Source organism: Lampetra planeri, chromosome 1 (genome assembly GCF_965212315.1).
Source record: "Lampetra planeri chromosome 1, kcLamPlan1.2.h2, whole genome shotgun sequence".
NCBI classification, from domain to species: Eukaryota; Metazoa; Chordata; class Hyperoartia; order Petromyzontiformes; family Petromyzontidae; genus Lampetra; species Lampetra planeri.
In genome coordinates, this window is record NC_136107.1 from 20,660,635 (window position 1) to 20,685,593 (window position 24,959).

General features: G+C 48.8%; 1 protein-coding gene across 1 annotated transcript in view; it reads left to right on the forward strand.

Annotated features, from left to right (window-relative positions):
- The window catches only part of MYO1D (myosin ID), a 143,889-nt gene that overhangs the window by 22,869 nt on the left and 96,061 nt on the right, over positions 1–24,959 (forward strand). The window contains exons 2-4 of the mRNA XM_078596413.1: positions 16,007–16,215; positions 22,369–22,462; positions 24,333–24,498. Of these exons, the coding sequence (XP_078452539.1) occupies positions 16,007–16,215; positions 22,369–22,462; positions 24,333–24,498 (469 nt within the window). The remainder of the gene's footprint in view (positions 1–16,006; positions 16,216–22,368; positions 22,463–24,332; positions 24,499–24,959) is intronic.

Genomic DNA, 24,959 nt, shown 5'->3' on the forward strand with positions numbered 1-24,959 from the left:
GTTTACGCCCGCATTACACCACCCTCCCCTGTGGAGAAAATTCCAGCCGTCCTCGGCTGAAACAAACAAGTAATACGAGCGACCACCAACCATCAGACATGAACGGACAACGGAGAATGCAACGAATATAACAATAACAACAAGAACGAGAACAACATTAATCAACGAAAAGTAAGGGACTTGGACCGCGTGCGGGTCGCCGGCCCGTCCCGGACGAGCGGCGGCCCCCCTGCAGACCGAGAACGCGACGGGGTTTTAGGAGCGACAGGATCAAAACCGCCTGTCGCTATTGGAGGCCCGCCAACGCCAAGGTCCCGTTTCCCCGAAGGACCAGAGTCCGGGGTGTCCCGCAATCGTGTCTGTGGTGGGGTTGGAAGGGCGGTGGGGCCAGGTGTCCCCGCAGCCGTGGTAGGCCCACCCAGAGCAGAGTCCCCTGTCTCCTGCGGTGTCACGGCCGGTTTGTCTGTAAAAGGCACGACAGGCGCTCTTGCAGGGTCAACAGGCACAGGCAAGGGTGCGTCGGCAGCAACAGACACCGGCAAGGCAACATCAGGAGATGACGCATCCATTCGAGGGGCCACGTATGGTTTTAAGCGAGACGTATGGACGTACCAGCGCCGAGATCCGAACCTAACGCGTGCAGACTGCGGGTTGGGAACCTCGATGAGCCTAACAGGCCCATGCCATGGTTTATGTAATTTAGGGGAGGTCTCTGCCCGCACCTGCGGGCAATGCAGCCAGGCCATGTCCCCCACCTTCCAGGGGCACTTCCCCTTCGAGCGTCGAGCGCACCGTTCGTTCCGGGCCTGGGTTTTGGCCGTAGCCATGCGGGCCCCCTCCCGCGCCTCAGCGACGCGGCAAACGGCGTCCTGAATGTAATCAGGGAGAGGCTTAGTAGGTCCCCTCACTCCTGTTCCCAACTGCACATCCATCGGCGGCACGTTTTCGCGACCGTACATGAGAAAAAACGGAGAATATCCTGTGGACGCATGAGGCGTCATCCGGTATTCCGAGAGTACCCCAGGGATATGCAAATCCCAGTCCGCTTGCTTTTCATTAATCGTGTGACACAGCATGGCGGACAGAGTCCGATTTAGCCGTTCAACCATGCCATCCGTCTGCGGGTGGTAAGGAGATGCACGGATCATTTTAGTTCCCAGAGCCGCGCACACCTCCCCCAACAATTTTGAAGAAAAATTTCGGCCCTGATCCGTGAGCAGCCTCTCCGGCGCCCCCTTGTCCATGACGTATCCGAATAGAAAGGCGTCCGTAATGGACGCCGCCGACTGGTCGGGCAAGGGCCAGGCCATCGGCCAGCGGGAGAGGTACTCCACCCCAATTATCAAGTATTTATTACCCTTAGCGGATGGCGGGAAGGGTCCCAAAATATCCAACGCCACCAACTCGTTAACTCGAGACACTTGAATAGACTGTTTTGGCGGCACATATGGGTGTTTAGGCGGCTTCCGCCGCGCACATTCGGGACACGCGCGAACGTGCCCGACGACATCCGTCGTCATGCCGTGCCAAAAGTAATCTCGCTGCAACGTCAATAAGGTCTTCTGCACCCCCAGGTGTAACAGCGTGTCGCAATGCAGAGTCCTAATCAATTCGTACCGTAATGACGCCGGTACAACAAGACGCCAGCGTTCCTGTAACCCCTCCCTCCACATCAGCAGTCCGTCGCGGAGAGCGGTCCCCGGCGTCCCTCCGGAAACCAGTCCCCCGCCCCCCTTCGCAGCCCGACTCCGCAGGGTCCCCAACGAGTCGTCCAGCATTTGTTCACGAATCCATACAGCCCGTGGAAGGTTCAAAATCCCATCGGCCGGTCCTGGCCACACTGGAGCCTCAGGCACCTCGACCGCCAACGCAATAGGCTGAGGGGGCTGCTGGATCGGCGTACACCTATGCGTCCCCGACGCGCACGCGCAAGGGGATCGCTGCGGCAACCTAGAGAGCGCATCCGCATTCGCGTGACGCACCCCCTTCCGATGTTGAATTTGGAAGGAAAACTCCTGCAGTGTGTCCAACCATCGTGCCAGCTGGCCAGACGGTTGGTCTACCTTCAGGGCATATTGCAAAGCCGCATGATCTGTGCGCACAATAAACGAACGGCCGTAGAGATACGGTCGAAATTGGCGGAGAAAATAGACAATAGCCAAAAGTTCCTGGCGAGTGACGCAGTAGCGGATTTCGGCGGGGGACAGAACCCGGCTACCGTACGCCACCACGCGTTCCACACCGCCTTTGAACTGTGACAGCACGGCCCCAATGCCCGTGTCACTCGCGTCCGTGTCCAGAATGAAGGGGTGATCAAAATCGGGATAGTCCAATGTCGGCGCCGTAGCCAACCGATCGCGCAGGCCTTTAAACGCCACCTCCTCCGGCGGTCCCCAATCGAATTTCCGTCCTTTACCCGTAAGGAGGTGCAGAGGCCTCGCGATCGTTGCGAAATTGGGAACGAACCTACGATAATATGAGGCAAACCCCAAAAAGCGACGCACATCCCCCACCGTGGCCGGGGTTGGCCAGTCACGGACGCCCGCTGTCTTTTCCGGATCCGGGGCAACCCCGTCGGCACTGACTATATGTCCCAAATAGCGCACGGACCGTTGCAGTAGGTGACATTTCTTAGGCTTGAAATTTCAGATTGGCGGAGAGCATCCTGGCGAACACCGCCTCCAATCTCAGTAAATGTTCGTCAAATGTGCGGCTGAAGACGATAATATCGTCTAAATATATCAGACATGTCTCCCACTGCAACCCCATTAATACCAGTTCCATCAACCTCTGAAATGTGGCGGGGGCAGCATTCAACCCCATCGGAAGACAATTAAATTGAAATAAACCCTGCGGCGTACGGAAAGCAGTCTTTTCCCGCGAGGACTCATCGAGGGGAAGCTGCCAGAATCCCGAAGAGAGATCCAGCGTCGAAAAGAACTTTGCCCCCGACAAGGCATCAAGGGAATCATCCATACGCGGCAGGGGGTACGCAACCGCCACGGACACTTTGTTTAATTTGCGAAAATCGACGCAAAATCGCAATTTCCCGTCTTTCTTTTTAACCAAGACTACAGGCGCGCCCCATTGGCTGTTAGACGGAGATATTATGTCCGCAGCCAACATGTCATCCACTGCTCCTCGAACATGGTCTCGCTCCGCCGGGTTCATCCAATACGAGTTCAACCGAATGGGAGCAGCGTCCCCTGTGTCAATATGATGGGAAAGCAGGGAGGTGCGTCCCAAGTCCAAATCGTCGGAGCTAAACACATCGGAATAACTCAACAATAGCGCGCGAAGCGCGGAACGCTGTTCCCCGGACAGGGAAGAATTTTCCCCGCACAATTCGGCGATCCAGCGATCATCTGGGGCCGCAGGGCCCGAAACACCGGCAACCATATCCCGGCGGCCCAGATGGTCCTGTGCCGTAAACGCCGTAGTGGCATGGGCCACGACCGTTCCGGCCGGTACGCAAACATTTTCCGTACTCCCATTAAGCACCTGCAAAAATGGCTGCTGGTCCGGCCGGATAATAGTTTGCGCCCCGACCAGCGCCGATCCGCCCGTTATGGTAGGGGACGGCGATAACAAAACCCCAGTTGCTCCCTCCCGACCAGGCACCGGTTTCCGATATCGCAAAGGGATAAGCATCTGTGAGCCAGGTGGAATGTCAACAGATACCTCGGACAGCGCCTGCACCTGGCAGACTGGAGCGGGTCGCCCCCAGGGCGACGGCAAAAATTTAATTTTTCGACCCCCCGGTAATTCGATACAATTTTGATTAACTCTTCTCAGAATGGGCATTTTGGCCAGAAAATCAGTTCCCAACAAACACGGAACTGCAAGGGACCTCGAGATTAACACAATTCCCGAGGCCAACACCCCCCCGATAGATATATTGGCGTCCACCTGGCCCACAATGCCCATACTTCCCCCGTTCGCTGCAACGCAGGAATCGTAAACCGGGCGCACAGCCTCCGGTGGGATGCCCAACAGATGGAAAATGACATCAGATATAATAGTCGCGGACACACCGGAATCCACTAAAATGCGCACGTCAACCCCCTGTATAGAACCCGGCACAGTGGACGAACCAGAAGCAGCCGCGACAACCCGCCGTGCCAATTTACGCCACTGCGTTACCGAGCGACATGGCCCAGTCGGTGGCCTCCCGTTGTTAACAACACCCGGATCGCGCGGCAATGGTGATGAATGAGGTGCCAAGCCTTGCCGGGTGTCTGGTGCGCACCGACTTGCCTGTCCAGGAGGGTCCTTCCGCGGCACGTCTGCTGTCGAGGCCTCCTGCTGGGGCGGTCCCGGGATACGGGCCCAGCAGTCCCTGGCGTAATGGCCCTTGCGACCGCAGCAGAAGCACTCGACGTCATTGCGACGCACCGCACTCCCCCCATCCCGACGCTCCCGCATCGGCGGCGCAGATTGTGGCCCCGGTCCACCGCGGGCCGGCCACTGCGCAGAGGCGGCTGTCAGCTCCTGTGGGCCTCCCCCGTCAGGAACATACACCGCCTTCTTGGGATCCCAACCCACGGCACCTCCTTCGACGATGGGCCCCCCCGTCCACGCTGTCACTTGCTTCCAGCGGCGCAGATTAAACTGGGCATCCAGACACTTTGCGGCTGCCCGAGACGTCAGCTTCTCATGGCCACACACCGGCATAAGGATCCCCAAATCTCTCGACAGCTCAAGCATCTTGCCCAAAATCAGGGGTTCCAGTAGGTCAGGCTCCATCTCAGGATATGCAGCCATGGCTAATTCCAAGACAGCACCCCTGTATGCCACCGGCGACTCTTCGGGTGCCCGCTGGCGTTGAACGAATCGTCGGTGAGCATCATCCGGTGGCTCGTACGCATCCGCCATCTCGTCAAAAACTCCTCTCAGTGTCTTCTTTTTCTCGGCCTTGATGGAACGGAAAAATCTGACCGACTCGTCGTCGAGAAGAGTTGGCAGAACTTCCAGGGCCTCTGCGTCAGTCCACCTGGCGGAGCGCACTGCCGCTAAAAATCTGCAGGTGAATGCACTCCAATCGCCTCCAATCGAGAATTCTTTAACAGTTGTCAAGTGACGGCTGCGACTCCTCGCTCCGCCGTCCTCCGCAGACGACGCGTCGCGTAGCATATTCAAGATGGCGTCGCACCGCAACGTGTCAAAGATGGCGGCCTCCTGCGGTTCTTCCCCTGCCACGCCCAAGATGGCGTCTTTGCGCCGCGTGGCAGAGGGCGCTAGCAGCGCAGGCAAGGCCGCGGCCTGCCGATCACCCCCGGGCCTCCCCGACGCCGTCGCCGGCGTGACGAGGTCACACAGTTGCGCCAATACGGTCTTCAAGGTCTCCAGCTGGGCCACCATCTGTCTCCATCGTTGGTCAGCGTCTTCCGGCGCGGGCGGATCCACCGACGCGGCGACATCTTGCACTCCTGGACCACCACTCGTTCCCGCTCGGATTTCCTCCTCCATCGCAGGCAGGTCCACTGCCTGAGGAAGGTCGTCGTCGTCGGAAGATGTAGCAGACGATGGTGCGGGGATATTCTTTCTTCTGAGCTGTTTTGACATGCCGTTTCACTTCTGACACCAGTGTAATAAAGGACTCTTTCACTGTGTCTGTCTCCGTTGTCCTTTATTTGGGTTCGTACAACTTTGCCCGCACGGCGCCTCGCTCAGAGTCTCCTCCACTTCCCGCTCGGCAGCCCTACTGCTGCCGTCGCTCACGTAGCCTTGCTGCTGGATCCCGATGCAGCTCCGCTGCTGGCTTTTCTCTCAGCCTCTCCGCCCTCGATCTGCAGCCCCTCGGCTGCTCTCTCTGCAGCCCCACCGCTGCTCTCCGTCTCCCCCGTGCCCGGACACCGCTGGCCAACGGTGCCGAGTCCCATCCTGTGGCGATCACGCCACTTTCCACCTCCTGCCCTGCGTGGCCTCCTCCTGTCTTTATTCTTACACTCTCCCCCGTCTCTTCCGGTTCCCGCCCTTAAGAGCTCTCCCTTCTCCCCACGTGACCCAACTACTCCCCCCTGTTACGTCATATCCGTGAGGCCGTTTACGCCCGCATTACACAAGTATTCGCCAGCCTCAAGCCTACGGTTGCCACCTGTGATACAACATAAAAAATTTACATATCATGGCAAGAAAAATATCTCACAAATCCGAAGAGGGGAGAACTTCACGTAAATGTATCGTCTGGAGTGGTGTAACGATAATGTAACTGATAAAAAAGGGACCTTTAATTCCCTGGGAATAATTTGATATCCAGGACAGCTCCTTAACAAGAGGACAACCCTGGGAAACCCCGGACAGGTGGCCACCCTATTCAAGCCTGCCTGCTTAGCTTTTGAGATCTGATGAGATCCGGTGCATTCAGGGTGATTTGGTCATAGGCAAAAATGAATACAACTGTGTGTCCTGCTTGTGTTTTTTTTTGTGTGGGATTCAGTCTTATTTACAGCTTAGGAATGTGTGGCTGGGATGCCTGTGGTTGATCCAGATTGGCCAAGTCTACACAATCTGTTTGAGTTGGCCAAGCGACTTGTAGAGTGCGCTTTATTTGTGTAGATGCCAACGTCTGAAACTCTCGCACAAAGCCTTTCTTTATTGTGTCATCTGTGTGTGATGTTGTGCCAAGCATTTCAAAGTCGATTTGGCTGGCAAGTGGTAGGGAACCGATGTGATTCGAATGGTCAAAAAAATTCAACCGCTCTCTTGGCAGGGGTGCACAAGCACAACTAAAACACCTACGAATTCCTAGTGCATGCATGTGTGTCCACATGCTGCGGCTTATATGTTTTGGCTAGGTATGACTTGGTGTGGTTTGGTTAGTGTCGTCTGATGAGCCATGTATGTGTCATTGTGTCACACATGTATCTACACATTTGGCATAACAATACGAACACGCTGCAGTCAGCATTCAACATAGCCCCCACTCACCCATGGAAGGAATGCAGAATAGATACAATTACCATGCAGATCCTATGTTGTTTCAAAAAGGTTTATTCACAAATGAGAACAACTTGGAAGGCCTTCTTCCACCAGTAGATTGACCATGACTAATGATGATGAAGGATGAGTCACGTTCAGGAAACTGCAATTAACCCACTGAATGGGATGTCAACACAATTAGAAAACGCATTACACTCCCGGACATGAACTTCTGGAATGCATTGAAACCTTTTTGTTCAACCGCCTATGACTCATTTTAAGTTGGCGAATCAGTTATCTGACATTCGCCACTAAACTTCACGCGCCCAGACTCTTTAGGACTCTGTAAAACCTCGCGAGATGCCGCGATATTCCCTCTTGGGAATCGTAATGAAATCCTGTTATTATTTGAGCAATCTGGTAACATCTGCCTTTGACTGCGCCTTGAGGTGTGGTTGCATTTAAACGCTAAATGTAGCTATTTAAATCCAAATGCATTGCATTGTAGTAGGGCTCGGCCTGACCTTAATTTAAATGACGCCCTGGGCAAAGCGAATAATTACAGGCCCCCTTGAAAGAGTTCCTACAATAACAACCTGAATTTAGACGCTCAATAAATCCACATTGTATGGTATTGAGTCATTAAAAATGTCGGGCACAAGGGGCGTTCGACCAAGATCCTTGGCACGAGACTTGGCGCCGTGAGTGAAATGGGGGGGACGGGACCGTCTGCCTCCCTCCCTTCGTAGCCCGGTGCAGTTACACCGCGTGCACACTTCGCGAACTACTCCGCTGTGGATCCCCCGCCCGTATTGCGAGGCTCGAAACAATCACGGGTGCTGTCCAGTGGCTGGCAGCAAGGGCTGACTCGTTTCTCTTCATCCTTGCTTGCACACACGTCGTCATCGTCATCAGCAGCCATGTCCAATCAACTGCTGGATGTACGTATGTAGAACTTTTTTCGCGCCGTACGTAGCCAACCGTGGAGGTGCGGGGGAATGGAACTCTGGTTACTGGATTCGTAGCGCAGTGCACTAACCACTACACTACCGCTCCCCACCTGGCACCTACATACGAGTCGATTGTGTCACTCCGTCAACACGGCGGATGTCCTCCTCTTGGCTGCTGCTCTGTCAATATTGTCGCATTAATGCGCTGCTGAACGGGTGGTAGCAACCGATCGTCTGATGGGATGCGTTAGACTGATACAAAGTCAAATTAAAAACAACTGCCCACTGCAAATTGTTCAATTTCATTCAGTGGCTGTTGCTGCAAGTGGTCTGCGCTCAAAGTTCTGCAGTTCATTTGTTAAGTTGTAAGAAACGTTTTTTTCGTTATGTGATCATAATTTGTTCATGTGCTAAGTATGTCCAGAAAATGTATTACGTCCAGATGAAATACGCATGGTATATGACTCTATTGCTCGAGAGCAACACGTGGAAAAGGGGAAGACGCTAGGAGAAGATTGGAAGATATAGCAGACAGAGATTTGGTACGATTGGATCCAATGATAGCAGCGAAGGCGGGAAAATATCGTAAGATGTGGACGGAACTTGAATTGACAGCACCTGCGGAAATGCGTAATGCTGCCAGATGAAGCGACTACTGTACTCGGTTTCCAATCAACTTACAAATTCATATTTTCTATTTATTCAAATGAAAGGGTTTGACAACCGTATTGGATGAATACAAATATGTGCGCCCTTCCCAAAAACTTTGAAATCGAAATCATCAGGGGAGCTCTCTCTACTCACTGCAGTAATGTTGTTGTGGCTGTTCCACCTGATGACGGGAGCTTGTGTTGCCTCCGAAACGTCGTGATTTCATGTAGTTATTTTAATTTTATCATTTTTTTATTTTTTTTATTTTTTATCTACGTGACTTTACCGAAAGAACCAAATAGTATGGATCCTTGCAGTCACGAAAACTTCAAATCTAGAATTAGAGCTATAAAGGAATTGTACATTTGTATCCTCTACGCATCCCCCTTATAGTTTAATTCAATGCATATTGGATACGGTGGATAGTTTTTGTCCGCGGGGAAACGGAACGGTCCTCTGCTTGTCTTTCTTTACCCAGAGCGCTCCGTGACGACGCATTATGACGTTACGTACGGTTTTGAAACGTGGACATCTCCATCAACAAATGCCCTGCAACCTTTGCCCACCACGTGTCCGAACCCAAACACGGGAGCAGCCCGTTCCTTTGTGAGACTGTTTTGGTATGAAAGCCAGGCTGTCTCTCTCCACAGGTGTGTGTCTGTGCACGCGTGCACGCCCGCCCAGTGGACGCATCAGTGTCACGGTTAGCGCGCTGCGCTGTGAACCCAGCCAGCCGAGTTCAATTCCTGCTCACGGCCAACACCAAGGGACGATTATCTCAACTGGTCCTGGACTTCCCCCAGGTCGACTCGGTCTCACTAGGAAATAAGGGGGGGGGGGTTCAGACATTTGTGACGATGTGTGACGAGAGGGGGGGGGGGTTTGAGAAATGTGAGGTCACATCAAAATGCGCAACTTTAAATAAATACTGTATAGACAATACGTTCTACTTAATTAAATATACTTTTTAATAAATATTTTCTCCTCCAACATCAGAGTGCAACGCCACATTAAATACGCACTACAGTGACAATACTGTAGTTTAAAGCGATTTGCAGCATGTTTTATTTGGGGGGGGGGGGGCAGGGCTTTGTGACGTCATATTTGAGGGGGGTCTGACTTTTTGTGACGCCGTGTGACGAAGGGGGGGGGGGTCAAAAATCGTCCAAAATCGCGTGACATCATTTATGGACGGCCCCTAAACAAACAAAGGCGGTCGGGCGTGGTGCCGGCCACCCACCCCCGTCGTGTTCCGGCCTCTTATAGGTCTTCGCGAACACGCACTTGCCCCGGGCAGTATGTTGAGGCTATACGGGGGATGTTTGTCTTTGCCCGCCCAGTAAGATATTGACTCCGGCTTTGGGTGCGGTCACCGTTCGACTCGAGTTCTCGTCCTAAAACCCTCGTGGGAGTCTTGAGACCTCAGCCTCACGCCGCTGCGATGGCGCGGACAATCAAATGAAACGAACGGCCAACGTCTGCCACCCTCTGTGCCATCATAGAAAAGTGCTGTAGCCCAGGGGCATGGTCGTACACGAACAGATCGTAAACCAACAGTCCGGAAGAGGTTTGGCCTTTCTTTTGCGAATCGTATTTAATGCCACGCATTGTTTCAGCGGGCTATTTTGGTGCTGCCCACGTATGAATACATCTATTTTGTCGATCCACTGGTGAATGAGGGCCTCCCTGCACCGTGTGGACCCCGTGGACTGTTTGACCATACTTCACCACGCCGGTGAATTAGCACTTCAGATACGACGGATGAATAATAGCATTTTTTACAGGACAGTGGTTCCAGTATGAAATGACTCACAATCTCCACTCGATTCTCCACGGTGGACGTCATCGTTCTTTTTTAAAAATCTTTACATTCTATCGTAAACTTTGCTACGTTTCAAATGTTTACATATTAGTCGAATGTTTTGTGTCGTGTAATTTTGCATTGGCATGTTGACATTGTATTGCACGCGTACTGCATTTCTTTTGAGTTCTCGACTCGAGTCCCACTCTCGGCTCTCTCACCAGGATTTGTTAGGGGCCGTCCATAAATGACGTCACGCACCTAGGTGGGGGGGGGGGGTCAGACATTTGTGACGATGTGTGACGAGGGGGGTTGAGAAATGTGACGTCACATCAAAATGCGCAACTTTAAATAAATATAGACAACGCGTTCTACTTAATTAAATAGACTTTTTGATAAATGTTTTCTCCTACAACATCAGAGTGCAGCGCCACATGAAATACGCACTACAATGACAATCGTTTAAAGCGATTTGAAGCATGATTTATTTTCAAAATGGAAATATGTTTTTTGGGGAGGGGGGGCAGAGCTTTGTGACGTCATATTTGGGGGGGGGGGGGTCTGACTTTTTGTGACGCCGTGTGACAAGAAGGGGGGGGGGGGTCAAAATCGTCCAAAATCGCGTGACGTCATTTATGGACGGCCCCTTATTGTTTCAACAATTGTTTGAGGTTATTGCTGACAACAACAACACCAGGACATAGACCAGAGGCCGGCAACCAAGATAACAAGAAGGGGCATTTTTTTTCGAATTTATATTAAAAAAAAACTCTTATCTCAAGAGCCCGCAATGAACGTGGGTGAATATGAGACGGCGATTAATAAACAACGTCATGAAGCAGGCCCTTCAAGAGCCGCGTGCCGCTCAAGGAGCCCGAAAGGGTTGCCTTCCCCTGACCGAGACTCGCAACCTACTAACACTTGCGTGCACTGCCTCGTGGCACGCGTGCATTCACACTATGAGACCTCCTTTACCAGTGGCAAAATATAGTGTAAATGCTTACCCCGAGCTCTCAGTACTCTGATAGTGCGCTGTCTTTGAGTTGTACGCCTTTTGGCGTCATCTGGTCCAACACCAATGGAGATTAGGCTCTAAGAAAAGCTGTCTCGGGTGTGGACCAATCAACTTCAAGGACAGTGCATATCATTATCATCATCAGAGTTGTTTCTTTTTGTTTGAATTTTGACTGCTTGTGTTGTGGTTATTGCAAACATGATGCCTTGTATTAAGGTGTCAGTTTTTTTACCAGTTGAAAGGGTAAAAACCTATTACTCGTGCATTCGTCGAGTTGAGCAAAGCTGCCCGGCCTGGCTGCAAATTGCGAGTCAAAGTCTTCTTGCAAGTCCCAGGCTCTCGAGGCTTGGACCCAACATTCACTTGCACTCACCGGTCGCATCTCGGCACTTGCAGAAGACGCAAGCAGCAGCAGCTGGCCACGACGATTCTCTTCGCGTGGCTGCGAGGCTCAGATAAGGGAGCCTCCCCTCCCCGCTTGCAGCGTAAGTCGATGATGAAATGGAAGCGGCTTCACCCCCACTAAGGACTTCCACGCCACCCATTTTGGGGCAATCCGCGGAAAATAATGTGCTGCCCGTTCGGCTCAAACGTGTATCGGAAAGATCGATACGATGGATAACAACAACCACCACCCCGACCCCCTCCCCGCATACAACTTTATTATCCAGCTTGCGAACAGGATAAAATTATGCACCAGTGGTTGTTGAATAAAAGCGTTGATGATGCAGTGGGTACGGGTATTGTGTTGTTGTTTAATTAAGTTACACGCGGGAGACAGATTCTGTCCAATTGCCGGTAGTTGTGATCGGGATGCGAATGTCAAAGCAACGCGTGGCAGCAAATGATGTCAGCAGTGGCTCGAAAGAGAAACATGAACAGCGGCAACCCAGTGACCGTGAACTGTGATTATGTTGTTATTTAACGTGCCATTATGTCGGCGCGTCGTTCGTCACCCTTTAAAGTGGACGTTTACCATGTTAAATATTGTTCCTGTTTCAGCAACACGTGTAAACAGCAGATGTTTCAGCAGTTTCCTGTACGCATCCTGTCGGGCTTTTAGGTGATGTCACCAAATCGCTCAGGCGAGACGATATCGTGACCTTTAGCTATGTCACTTGTGTTGACAGCCCACCAATGGCGAATGGGGTGACTGCTGCTGTTGGCTAATAAACGTAGCATCTTTATTATAAAAGGCCGGCGTTCCGTTTGTCTGCCAACTAAATGATGAGACCCTTTCAGAAGGCCTGAATCAAAAAGTTATCCAAAGTGGAACCACCCCTTCCCCTCCAGATGTGGGGGTAAAAAGTTGATCCAACAGGTTTATCATAAATTCACTCCCACCCCTCCGCAACAAAAAATAAATGTCTTTTGTAAGCATATATACCTACACACCATACATACAATAGTCAGTAGTATCTGCAAACATTCACATTGGTAGGGGGGAGGGGAAAGAGGACATCAGTGGGGGCGACGGGAGAGACGCAAAGCGTCGAAAAGCCCCCCGCAGGAGCTATAATAAGACGGCCGATATTTTAGTTAACTGAATAGGGTGTAAATTACATGCTGTGCTCTACAGCGTATAGATTTATCTTCATCACATTTATTTGGCATCCACACGACTGGCTCACATCCGCTAAGAAAAACGGGCACTCTGTCCCGATAGCATGTTTGTGTTGGGAGGCAATTATGCACAGAAGCAATATGGTTACTATACCATCGTAGTGGAGGAGTTTAAGTACCTCGGGGTCTCTTTCGCGAGTGATGGTAATTGGGGGGAAAGTGGCCGGCGGATCGGTGCGGCCACTGTACCCTTCCGTGGTGGTGGAACGGGAGCTGAGTTCCCGAACAAAGCTCTCGGTTTACAGGTCGATCTACGGTCCCACCCTCACCTATGGTCTTGAGCTTTGGGTAATGACCGAAAGGATGAGATCGCGGGTACGAGGGGCCGAATGAGGTTTCTCCGCAGGGTTGCCGGTCTCACTCTCCATGATTGAGTGAGGAGCTCGGTAATCCGGGAGAGCCTCAGAGTCGAGCTACTGCTCCTCCGGATCTAGAAGAGTCAGTTGAGGTGGTTCGGGCACCTGGTAAGAATGCCCCCCCCCCCCCCCCCCCCCAGTAGACTCCCCTTGGAATTATACCAGGCAGCAATGTCCCACTGGGCGAAGACCCCAGGGCCGGCCCAGGACACGCTGGTGGGACTATGCCGCTCAGCTGGACTGGGGACGCCTGGGAATTCTCCAGGAAGAGCTAGAGTCAGTATATTGTAGTGTATAGTGTATAGTAATTTAGAGCTAGAGTCTGTCACCAGGGAAAAGTAGGCCTGGACCACCCTACTCAACATGGTGGCCACTACTACCCTCGCCAGGACAAGCTGACTGAGAAACGAACACAATTAACGAACCATCGTAGCATGAAGTATATTATATACTTCTCAAATTTAAATATAGAGTATATCATGCATAGATGGGTAGATGGAGTTGTGGCACAGAGGATTGTGCACTCTGCTACAATCCCGGTGACCTGAGATTGATTCTTGGACACAGCTAACATCAGTGACAAGTGATATAGAAACTTCCCCCACCCCTTCCACCCTCCCCTCCATTACCAACTCACTCTGACCGGCGTTATGGTCTAGCAACCCCGATGACCGATTAGCATAGTTGGCTACGTACGGTGCGAAAGAAGTTCAACATACATACATGACCGACACACCTTGGGGAGGGCTTCATCCATGAGTGGATTCACGCAGGGATACCATTATTTGTAGATAATACAAGTGTTAAAGCATTCTACATAATGTAACATTACAGATATTTTATTGTGCAATTGTCAGTGGGGCTTTGCTAAGCAGCTGGATATGTAACTTATTCGAATATAAATGGTAAAACGTTACTCACCTTATAAACATGCCTTTTTTATGTGTGTACGTATAAGTTGAGTAAAGTTTTACCAATCTCATAACAAAGTTGTTATCTTTCAACGACCACTCCTGGCGTCACGTTGATTTTAGTATTGGCCTGATTCTGTCTGTGATTGGTTAGAGTCTGTGACATGTAGCTTATTCCAGTGTAAAACAAATGCTCCATTTCCTTAAATTCATGTATTCCATAAAATATGACGAGCATACTTCATACGTCTGAATCCTGTGATTAGAATTCGTGATTCGGAATTATATATACACCTTTTTATACATTTATGTTCCCAAACAACATTTTATTAGAATAAATGGCACTCATCGAAATACGAGAGTGCATTGGAAACTCATTATTTAAGTTACAAAGTTAAATGTGTTTGGAGCGGTTGGGTGGGTCAGGTGTCTGAGAACTCAGCTGGCGGCGCTGGGTCTCTGGGTATTAATATGAATTTCAGGAGCTTGTTGGTAAACTGGGTTCTTAGAACAATAACAAAAAAAAATCATCGTTGGGTTGTAACTTAATTTGGCAAAGCATTTCCAGCTTACAAAATTTGACAGCTGCTAAAAGAACCTGTCTCAGGGGTTGGACATGTGGGAAAGTTCAGTGCCCTCTAGTATATATGTATGTGTGTTGAACTTCTTTCGCACTGTACGTAGCCAACAGTGCTAATCGGAGGTGCGAGGGAAGGACAATAAACTAAACACAAAAAGCAGTTTTCAAGAAATTAGTTTTCAGTCTAGATTTAAAAGTGCATAGCTCCAGTGGCTCCCTTATGTAACAAAGCACTTCCACGACGACTTGAGACTAGTGTCTTATTATGAACAATTACTGCACAGCTCTGCGCTCTCTTCCCGGATGGTTCCGCGCCCTTTCTGTCCGCCGTAATGCGCGCGCTCCCTCGTCCTCTGTTGCGTCTCTCTCTCTCACGCTCGCCGCTGGCTGGCGGCACGCGGGGAGTAGAGAGGGCTTCGCCGGCGGAGGTCGCCACGTGGCCGGTGGCGAGACGAGGTCGGCGAAGATGAGAGTCCGGACTCCAGGCTTCCCACACCGACCCCGAGTCCTCTCACTGCCTCTCCTTATATTGCTCTCGGCGGAGCTCGGCTCCGCCTCTAGCCACGCCCCTCGTAGAACCTTCTCGATGCTTCCCGAACGTACTCACGAGCTCCGCCCATTACCTTTGGTCCAGATGGAACCCTGCCCTCTGATTGGATATGAGTAACCCAGCAGTGCCTGTGCAGCCCTTCATCGTCCCTTAGGTGGCGCTCTCTCATTACACTTATATCGGAAGGAAGAGTGTTCCAGACGGCTGCAGAAGCGCATCTGAACATATTCGTTCAGCAACCGCAAGCCAATGCAGCTCAGCGAGCACTGAGATGGACATGGTCGGATGATAGTGTGTGGATGAAAGAGATTACTTTAAGGCAGGGGTGGTTTCAACAAATGTGTATCCTGTCGGAGGAATAGGCGTTAACACACCCCCTGCTTTATGATATCCCGGAAAAAGTTATATGGTAACTCCTTCTATGGACTGTTCCCTGAACGATGTGATGCACGCTGCTCTATGAGAGTTTAGTTTGTTGTCCTTCCGCCCGCACCTTCGACGAGCGTTGTTGGCTACATAAGAGGTTCAACACACATACATGTCGTGATACGATGATTGGAATAAAACTGAAAAAGAAACAGACCACGGTACACGTGTAATGTAAAAACCAACGGTTGTTTGCGTCTCTCGCCACGTCGTCGCCGTCAGGTTCGAGAAGGGGCGCATCTACACGTACATCGGCGAGGTGGTGGTGTCCGTGAACCCGTACAAGCAGCTCAACATCTACGGCCCCCAGGTGGTGGAGAGCTACAAGGGGCGCGAGTTGTACGAGCGGCCGCCCCACCTCTACGCCATCGCCGACGCCGCCTACAAGGCCATGAAACGGCGCAGCAAGGACACCTGCATCGTCATCTCGGGTGCGTTCGCACGATGCGCCGCCCGCCACTGTTAAACTTAACAACTACACTCATGGTCGACACTAATAAAACTCTATATACAGTGGTACCCCGGAGATCGAACTTAATTCGTTCCAGAAGGTCATTCGAACACCGATTTGTTCGAACACCGAAATAATTTTCCCCATAAGAATTAATGTAAATGACATGAATTGGTTCCAGACACAAGGAATCTCTCATTATAAAGCATTTTTACACGAAGTTTACAGTAATTACATGCATAAAATCATTAAAAAAACAAGAAACACAATAAATAAATTGAATAAATGAATACATATATGGAATAAATGAAATTAATGAACATTGAACTTCACTTTACCTGTAGTAAGGAGAGTTGATGGCTTGAGTGCAAGGTGGTGAGGAGGTGGAAAAACCTGTGTCTGGGCAAGCGTCATGCACGCTGGCAATACGCGTCTCAGCCGTATAGGTTCTTTCAAGTCGCGATTGCCCGTTTGACCTCCGAATTTCGTTCGGTTTCCAGGGTATCCACGTTTTACTGTATATAAAAATTTAAGGTTTTATTTTACGAGGTAAGGCCCACTGCGTTAGAAAGCTTATTTCTCAGAAGCAAACCTGGCCATCACAAATGATGGCTCAACGAAGTGGCTTTTCATCACGTGGAAATTTATATTTGGAAGCCACTGGACCTACGCACTTTTAAATCTCGATTGAAAACAAATTTCTTAAAAGCTGATTTTTGTGTTTAGTTTATTGTCCTTCCCCCCACACCTCCGATTAGCATGGTTTGCCACGTACAGTGCAAAAAGAAGTTCAACATACATACATACTTATAGCAGCCAAATACTCTGAATTGCATGTTTCCAAATATGGAGGGAAAATCCACACGACCACAGGGAAAGAGGCATGCAAACTCCAAACATACAGGCATCAGAGTCGGGATCGAACACCCACGACCTTTTGAATACCAGGTGAGGTAGTAAACGAAACCTAAAACAAGTCTACGAGGTTCATCTTCTTGGTTCTTTCGGTAAAGTCACGTAGAAGGGAAGTAATAAAATAATAAAAATAAAACATAATAAAATAAAATAATTCTCACGACGTTTCGGCTACAACGCAAGCAGCCGTCTTCAGGTGAAGAATGAGACACTACCAAGCTAGGAGCTTATATATAAGCTGGGTTGGAGGTGGAAGAGCGCCTTAACAAAAAGAATGTGCATATGAAGAGGAATTTAGCATATTCATGGAAAATGCGTAGGAGGTGGGCGGGGGGGTTTCAAAGTCATATTATGCCCATGCATTATGCAGGATCAGCAGCACCAAGGGAGGGTGCAGGGAGTAGCATTAACAAAGGAAAGGAATGTTAATAGTATGTAGCTGCAGTTACTAAACAACCACGTAGAAAACTAAAGTATAAACTACATAAAAAACTAAAGTATAAACTGCATAGCACCATCAGTATACTTACTATACTCTACAATAAGCTGAGTTACTTCTTCTTTAGTGCTGCCTAACGGCGTGTGCGACTTCACGATGATATTGGTCCCGGTCTAGCACGGCGTGTAGAGTTTGTGCTGTTGTTAATTGTAGCCATGTTTTTATGTTACTGAGCCATGTCGTTTTTGGCCGTCCTGGTCGTTTTTTCCCTTCGATTTTTCCTTCCAGGATTAGCTTTAATAGCTGGTATTTGTGGTCGTTTCGGGCAATGTGGCCTAGGTAGTAACACTTCCTGCTAATGATGGTCTTCAGCAGTTGCCTGTCAGTGCCCATATCTTGCAGAACTTGTGTATTGGTGGTTTTGGCTGTCCATGGGATTTTCAGCATTCTTCGATACAGCCACATCTGGAAAGCTTCGAGCCTTTTTGTTGCTGTTATTGTCAGTGTCCACGTCTCAACTCCGTACAGCAAAATTGACCAGATGTAGCATTTCAGTGTGCGCAGTTTCAGTGATGTACTCAAGTTGCGGTCTGCAAGGAGTGTTTTCCATTTAATAAATGCTTGCCTTGCTTGTTCAATTCTGCTCTTGATTTCGACTTCATGGTTCAACTGATCGTCAATGATTACACCAAGGTATTTAAATCGGTGTACTTGTTCCAATGTTTCGCTACCAAGCTTGATTGTTATTTCGCTTGTAGTTCGGCTGACCTTCATAACCTTTGTTTTCTTTTTATTAATTCGTAAGCCCCATATTTGACTCTCTGTGGCAACCTCGTCCAAGATTTGTTGTAGGTCTTGTTCCGAATCGGCCAGCAGTGCAGTGTCGTCGGCATACCTGATGTTGTTGATGTATTGTCCATTGACTTTAATACCAATGTTTTTATCTGCTAGTGTTCGATCAAAAATCTGCTCCGAGTAGATGTTGAAAAGACTGGGTGAAAGTGGGCAGCCTTGTCGTACACCTTTTTGTATTGGTGTTGGGTCTGTCAATTCGTTGTCATATCGGAGTTGGGCTGTTTGCTTCCAATAAAGAGCAATGATGAAGTTGATGTCGTTTTTATCTAGTCCCAGTTGTTTTAATAGAGCTGCTAGTCGGTCGTGGTCGACTGAGTCAAAGGCTTTCTCGTAATTTATGAAGCAGATGTACACTTCTTTCTGATGTTCGTAGCATCGCTGTAGTAGTATCTGTAGACAGAAGATTGCTTCTCTTGTGCCTAGTCCTTTGCAGAAGCCAAACTGTGTGTTCTTCAATGCAGTTTCGCATGTGGAGCGTATGCGCTGTTGGATCACCTTCAGGAAGACTTTCAGCACGTGGCTCATCAAGCTTATCAGTCTGTAGTCCTCGCATTTCCGGCTTGTTGCTTTCTTTGGTATGGCCACAAAGATGGATTGTAGCCAGTCGGATGGAATTTTATTGCCATTGTATATTTGATTGTACCAATTAGTCAGTTGTCGTATGTTGTTACTGTCTAATAGTTTGAGCAATTCTACATGGATTGTGTCGGGCCCGCACGCTTTGCCTGACTTAGCTGTTTTGATTGCATGTTCTACTTCTGATGTTAAAATGTGTAGAGCGTCTTTCGACATCTGTTGGTCTTTTTCTGCAGGTGTTCTCATGGCGCCATAGAGCTTGTGTATATAGTTTGTCCAGGTGTCCATTTTTTCTTGTTTATTTAGGATTGGTTGGTTGTTGTCCGCATACAAGGTAGCTGTTGGGGCTGGTCTGTAGATGTTACCAGCTTCTTTGAGCTTCTTGTGCAGAGTAAAATTGTCATGTTTTTTAATTAGTTCTTCAATCTCGGCGCATTGTTCTTCCATCCACTTTTCTTTTGCCTGTCGGATTGCTTCTCTGATCTTCTGTTGCATTTGTTTGTACTTCTCCAAGTTGTTGTTTTTGTACATTCTTCGTTGGCTCATTAGATCGAGAATACAATGTGTCATCCATCGTTGTTTCTTTTTCGGTGGCTGATGTCCCAGCATGACTTCTGTTGTTTCTGTGATGCATTGTTTGAACGAGCGCCAGTACTCCTGAACATCTGCTGTTTCTGTTGTTATTGAGCGGATGCTATCGTTGAGATGTTGCTGTACTTGTCTTTTATCGGCGCTGTTCTTCAGTTTCTCCAGGTCTGCTCGTCTCGTCTTTGTACATTGTATTGATCGCAATTTGAGTCTTATTGTAGCTGTTACTGGGTTATGATCTGACGATATATCGGCTCCAGGGTAGGTTTTTGCTGTAATCACACTGGACTTAAACCTGATGTTAATTAGGATATAATCGATTTGGTTCCTGACGATGTTGTTGTCGGAGTCTTGCGGCGAGGTCCACGTGTACAGTCGTCGAGGTGGTAATTGGAACCACGTGTTAGCAATACTGAAACGTTGTTCTTGGCAGAATTGAACCAGTCTGTCGCCTCGTTCATTCCTTGTTCTTAGTCCGTGTTCTCCGACAATGTTCTGCATTCGACCGTGGCCAACCTTGGCATTGAAATCGCCGAGGATTATAGTGATGTCTTGCTTCTTCAGCGGCTTCAGCGTGTTGGTTAGTTGCTCATAGAACGATTCGATTTCATGATCTTGTTTATCTGCTGTTCGTTCTGATACTGGGGCAAAGTTGTTGACTTTATTCGCTAATTTCTTGTGTACTATAAAGGCGACACCGTATGTTTGTTTGGTGTTTTCTTCTCCTCCGGAGCAGAAGATGTGGTGTTCGCTCGATATAAACTTTTTTGTTCCAGGCCATTTAGTTTCGCTTAGACCGATTATGTTGATTTTAAGTCGATCCATTTCTTGTATGACATTGGCTAGTTTTCCTGCTTGAAGTAAACTTCTAACGTTCAAAGTTGCTACTTTGAAAGGGTTCTTTGACACAAGCTCGGAGATTCTTAGCACCCCTGTCCTATTTAAAGGACGCCGATACTCAGGGCCTTTGTTGATTTTGCTTGTCATCATTGAAGTTTTCAAAGGGAGCAATAATCCAAGTAGTTTCCCGTTGCTTTCTTGGATCACCATTTATTTGAAAAGGTCATGTGGGGACCTTTCGAAACGGGTTTTGTCTGACGTCTCCATTGAAGTCTTCCCACCTTGGGTGACCCTTCTGAGAGCACTAGGCTCTCGACGGTATAGCGATCAGCTTCTCAGACGTACACAAACTCTCTCGCCGCGTTAAGGCACCGTTTCTCGAGAGTTACTAACAGCAAGTAATACATTACAATTCTACGTCGTAAAAATTATATAATATGCTTCCATCTAAACTTTATTCTCTTACATCACACGAGCATACACCGTACTATATACTGCCATAGATAAACCCAACATTAAATTATATACTGTATTGCTATGAACTCTCTGTGTTGCATTACATCACATTTCGATATTTTGCGAGGTTATTTAATTTTAGTGTGCCTTTCTCCTAATTTTCAAGCTTGTGTGCCGTGCCACGTCGTCATCTTACTTGCGCAGCAGCAACACGTTGCCGTCCACTCATTGATATGCTAATTTTCTCTGCCCCCTCCCTCTCTCCGTCCCCGCCCCCCCTCTCTATATTTAAGGGACCGTCACAGAAACGACCCCTCTCTCTGTGCCGATATGTGTCCTTGTGATGTCTGTCTGCTTGTATGTCTGTCTATAGTTTTCTAGTTAGATTTTTGTTGCTATTTCTTTTGTCCCTGATGATGATTGCTTGTGTTGCAATCGAAACGTCGCTATTATTTTAATTTATTATTTTATTTTTAGACGTGACTTAACCGAAAGTACCAAAGAATAATTCCTGCAGTCACGAAAGCTCCAAAATTAAGATTGAACCACTTCTACGGGGAAGTTTTAAGCTTATCTTTTTTCTCTCTCTGGCTATTTGTTCTCTCTGCCTGTGTCCTCTCTTTTGGAATTTTCACACTTAAATTCTAACTTAGCAATCTTTGAAATACGTAATCAACCAGGCTATGCGTTAATTGTGTGTTGACCGACTCTCTGTGTTGCATTACATCACATTTCGATATTTTGCGAGGTTATTTAATTTTAGTGTGCCTTTCTCCTAATTTTCAAGCTTGTGTGCCGTGCCACGTCGTCATCTTACTTGCGCAGCAGCAACACGTTGCCGTCCACTCATTGATATGCTAATTTTCTCTGCCCCCTCCCTCTCTCCGTCCACGCCCCCCCTCTCTATATTTAAGGGACCGTCACAGAAACGACCCCTCTCTCTGTGCCGATATGTGTCCTTGTGATGTCTGTCTGCTTGTATGTCTGTCTATAGTTTTCTAGTTAGATTTTTGTTGCTATTTCTTTTGTGCCTGATGATGATTGCTTGTGTTGCAATCGAAACGTCGCTATTATTTTAATTTATTATTTTATTTTTAGACGTGACTTAACCGAAAGAACCAAAGAATTATTCAACTAAAACTTTGTTAGTGCCAGCACATGCAGTGTAACTCACAGAGCCACACTAATAGCAGTGGATGCGTGGGGCAGATTGGGAGATTGTTGGTTTTAAGTGGTGTACAGCACACTTGAACGTAACATAGACATTTCCCCTTTTCTCTTGAGTTTGTTTTGATTTTTGGTTCAGTTCAGGGTCGACGCAGCAGCCAGCTCGGCGACGGTAGTGAGTGCCCCCCCCCACCAGCCCACCGCCCCCCCCACTCCACCCCTGCCATGCCTGCCATGGCTGCTGCTGTTATTGCCGTTGTTCGTAATGCCGTACATTTGCTGCGTGCCGGTTGGCAGGAGAGAGCGGGGCGGGGAAGACGGAGGCCAGCAAGCTCATCATGCAGTACATTGCCGCCATCACCAACCCCAGCCAGAGGCAGGAGGTCGAGAGGTCAGCTATGCCGGGCAGCGTTAAGCCACTTGACTTTCTGTGCATGTCCGAACAAAAGACCACACAGCATTGCCATTCATAATCAACGTTTTTGGGTTTAGATCGCGTTATTTATAAATGTGTCGTAACCCTCCACCACCCGACACGGCCAATCAGTAAAAAAGTGTCACGTTGACAAAAGACAAATAGTTCACTGCTTTAGCCCACCGGTGTGTTGAAGCGTGAAACCACAACATTTACAATTTGAGTACGACGTTTCGCTGGTAATTGCATCCAGCAGGGCTAAAGCAGTGAACTATTTGTCTTTTGTCAGCGTGACACTTTTTTGCTGATTGGCCGTGTCGGGTGGTGGAGGGTTACGACACATTTATAAATAACGCGATCTAAACCCAAAACGTTGATAATGAATAATATTGGTCGCGAAAGCCTACATGTTAATCATTGCCATTATCGTTGCAATTTCCAGGTTTTCCATGGCCAAGTCACTCTAAACCTCACTTGGATGATCACCCATGGATTGCCTGGTGTTGTAGGCGTGGAACTGAGAGGTGTGGTTAGGAGATGGCAGTGGCGATTTCTCCGGGTGCTCTAAAGTTTCCTTCCACAAGAAGTCAAACTATCATTCGTGGTATTGGTCAAATATAGTAATGTAGCGCGACCACAGGGCAGTCCGGGCAAATGCCCAGTGGGCCTGGTCTATTCTGAAGGACAGTGGGCTGGTCTTGTGCGGGGACATTGCAAATGTGATCAGAGTAAAAAAGTATGTAAATTTTAGTTTTTTTATGAAAATATTTAATTACCTATGATGTATACGCTTCATTGCTTATTTATGCTCTCAGTTGGAAATTAAGTTTGCATATTCGGCAGCCCCAAAGATCCAGCCCCAAATGGGCCAATGATATCGGACAGCAAAATCACGCTACTACGTCACATCGCAAATCTAGCTAATATACAGTTTTTTGTGCAACCCACTTAAATAGAACAAAAAATAATGGCACATAGCCCAAATTTGGACCAATGAGTTTACAAATGCCTGGTCCGCCATAGTTGCATTTTTCATGCTGAGATTATCCGTGTCGGAATCCTAAATAACGACACAACATAAGCTTGGTTTCGAAGTTGTTTAATGCATGTTAAAATAGCAGCCATCTCGTTTCGGAAAAAAACAATTTCTGATCGTGCTGACATTCATCATACGGTTCAAGTTTGATTTCCTCGAGGCAAACCAAAGAGGAAGATAAATAATGAAAAACAATTCTCTGTCGGCTCTTGCTTGAGCAAGTCAGCGCAATGGGACCGCTATAGCACGTATGTATGTTGAATTTATTTGGAACCGTACATAACCAACCGTGCTTAGCGTAGGTGAACTAAGCTATGTTTTTTTATTTTACCAGTTAAGGCCCAATGAGCTACGTAGCTCTTTTTCAGAAGCGACCTGGCCACAAATGATAGCACAATGAAGTGGCTTATCACGTGGACATTTATAGCAGCCTAATACTGTTATCGCATGTTGATTCTAAATGTGGAGGAAAAAAAAAAACAGAGGACCCAGAGGAAAAATCCACACAACCACTGGGAGAGAGACATAACATCTCCAAATATACAGATGCCAGGGTCAGGATCGAACCCACGACCTCCTGTATACACCAGGCAAGGAAGTTAGCATCTCACCACCGTGGCACACTCTCGCAAGCCGTGAGGTCCGGGAGCAGTGCGCAACCGATCGCAGTTAACGAAACACCGCACGCCGCCGCCTTCGCTCCCTGCTTGAGACACGAGCGGGCAGCAGCGCACCGCCACAAGTGAGGAAAAGAAAACAAACCCCAAAAACGGATTTTTGTTTTTTTAACGGTGGATGCCGCGTGTCCAGGGTTAAGAATATCCTGCTCAAGTCGAACTGCGTGCTGGAAGCTTTCGGCAACGCCAAGACGAACCGCAACGACAACTCGAGCCGCTTCGGCAAGTACATGGATATCAACTTCGACTTCAAGGGCGACCCGGTGGGAGGGCACATCAACAACTACCTGCTGGAGAAGGTGACACGCCCCTTGTCGCTCAGGCACACAATGGCCTACTTTTGCGAATGTCGCACGCGGATCTTGAGCGGCCAACTATGCTGATCGTAGGCGTGGGACACAGGGATTGTGACTCTCACTCGAGCTGAGACGGGCGTTTGCGGCTCTTCCTGTCCTCGCGCCCCTCTGGCCTCTCGGCACACGTACACACGAGGGAACTGCCAAAGGCGCTTGCAGCAGAGTCATTCAGAACGTTGTCGTAGCCTGCCGTGATGGTATTGTACATCAGTTCGACCGTGTGGTGAAATCTGTCAATTGCATCCGTCCAACAAGTTAAGAGCCGCATGGCTCACAGGGCTATACCTAATAAATGAAACTTGAAACTTGGTCTGTCTGCCCGTCCCCCTGTTGGTCTGTCCTTCTGTCCGTCCGTCCTTTCCTCTATCTGTCTGTTTATCCATCCGTCCGTCCATGTATTGTGG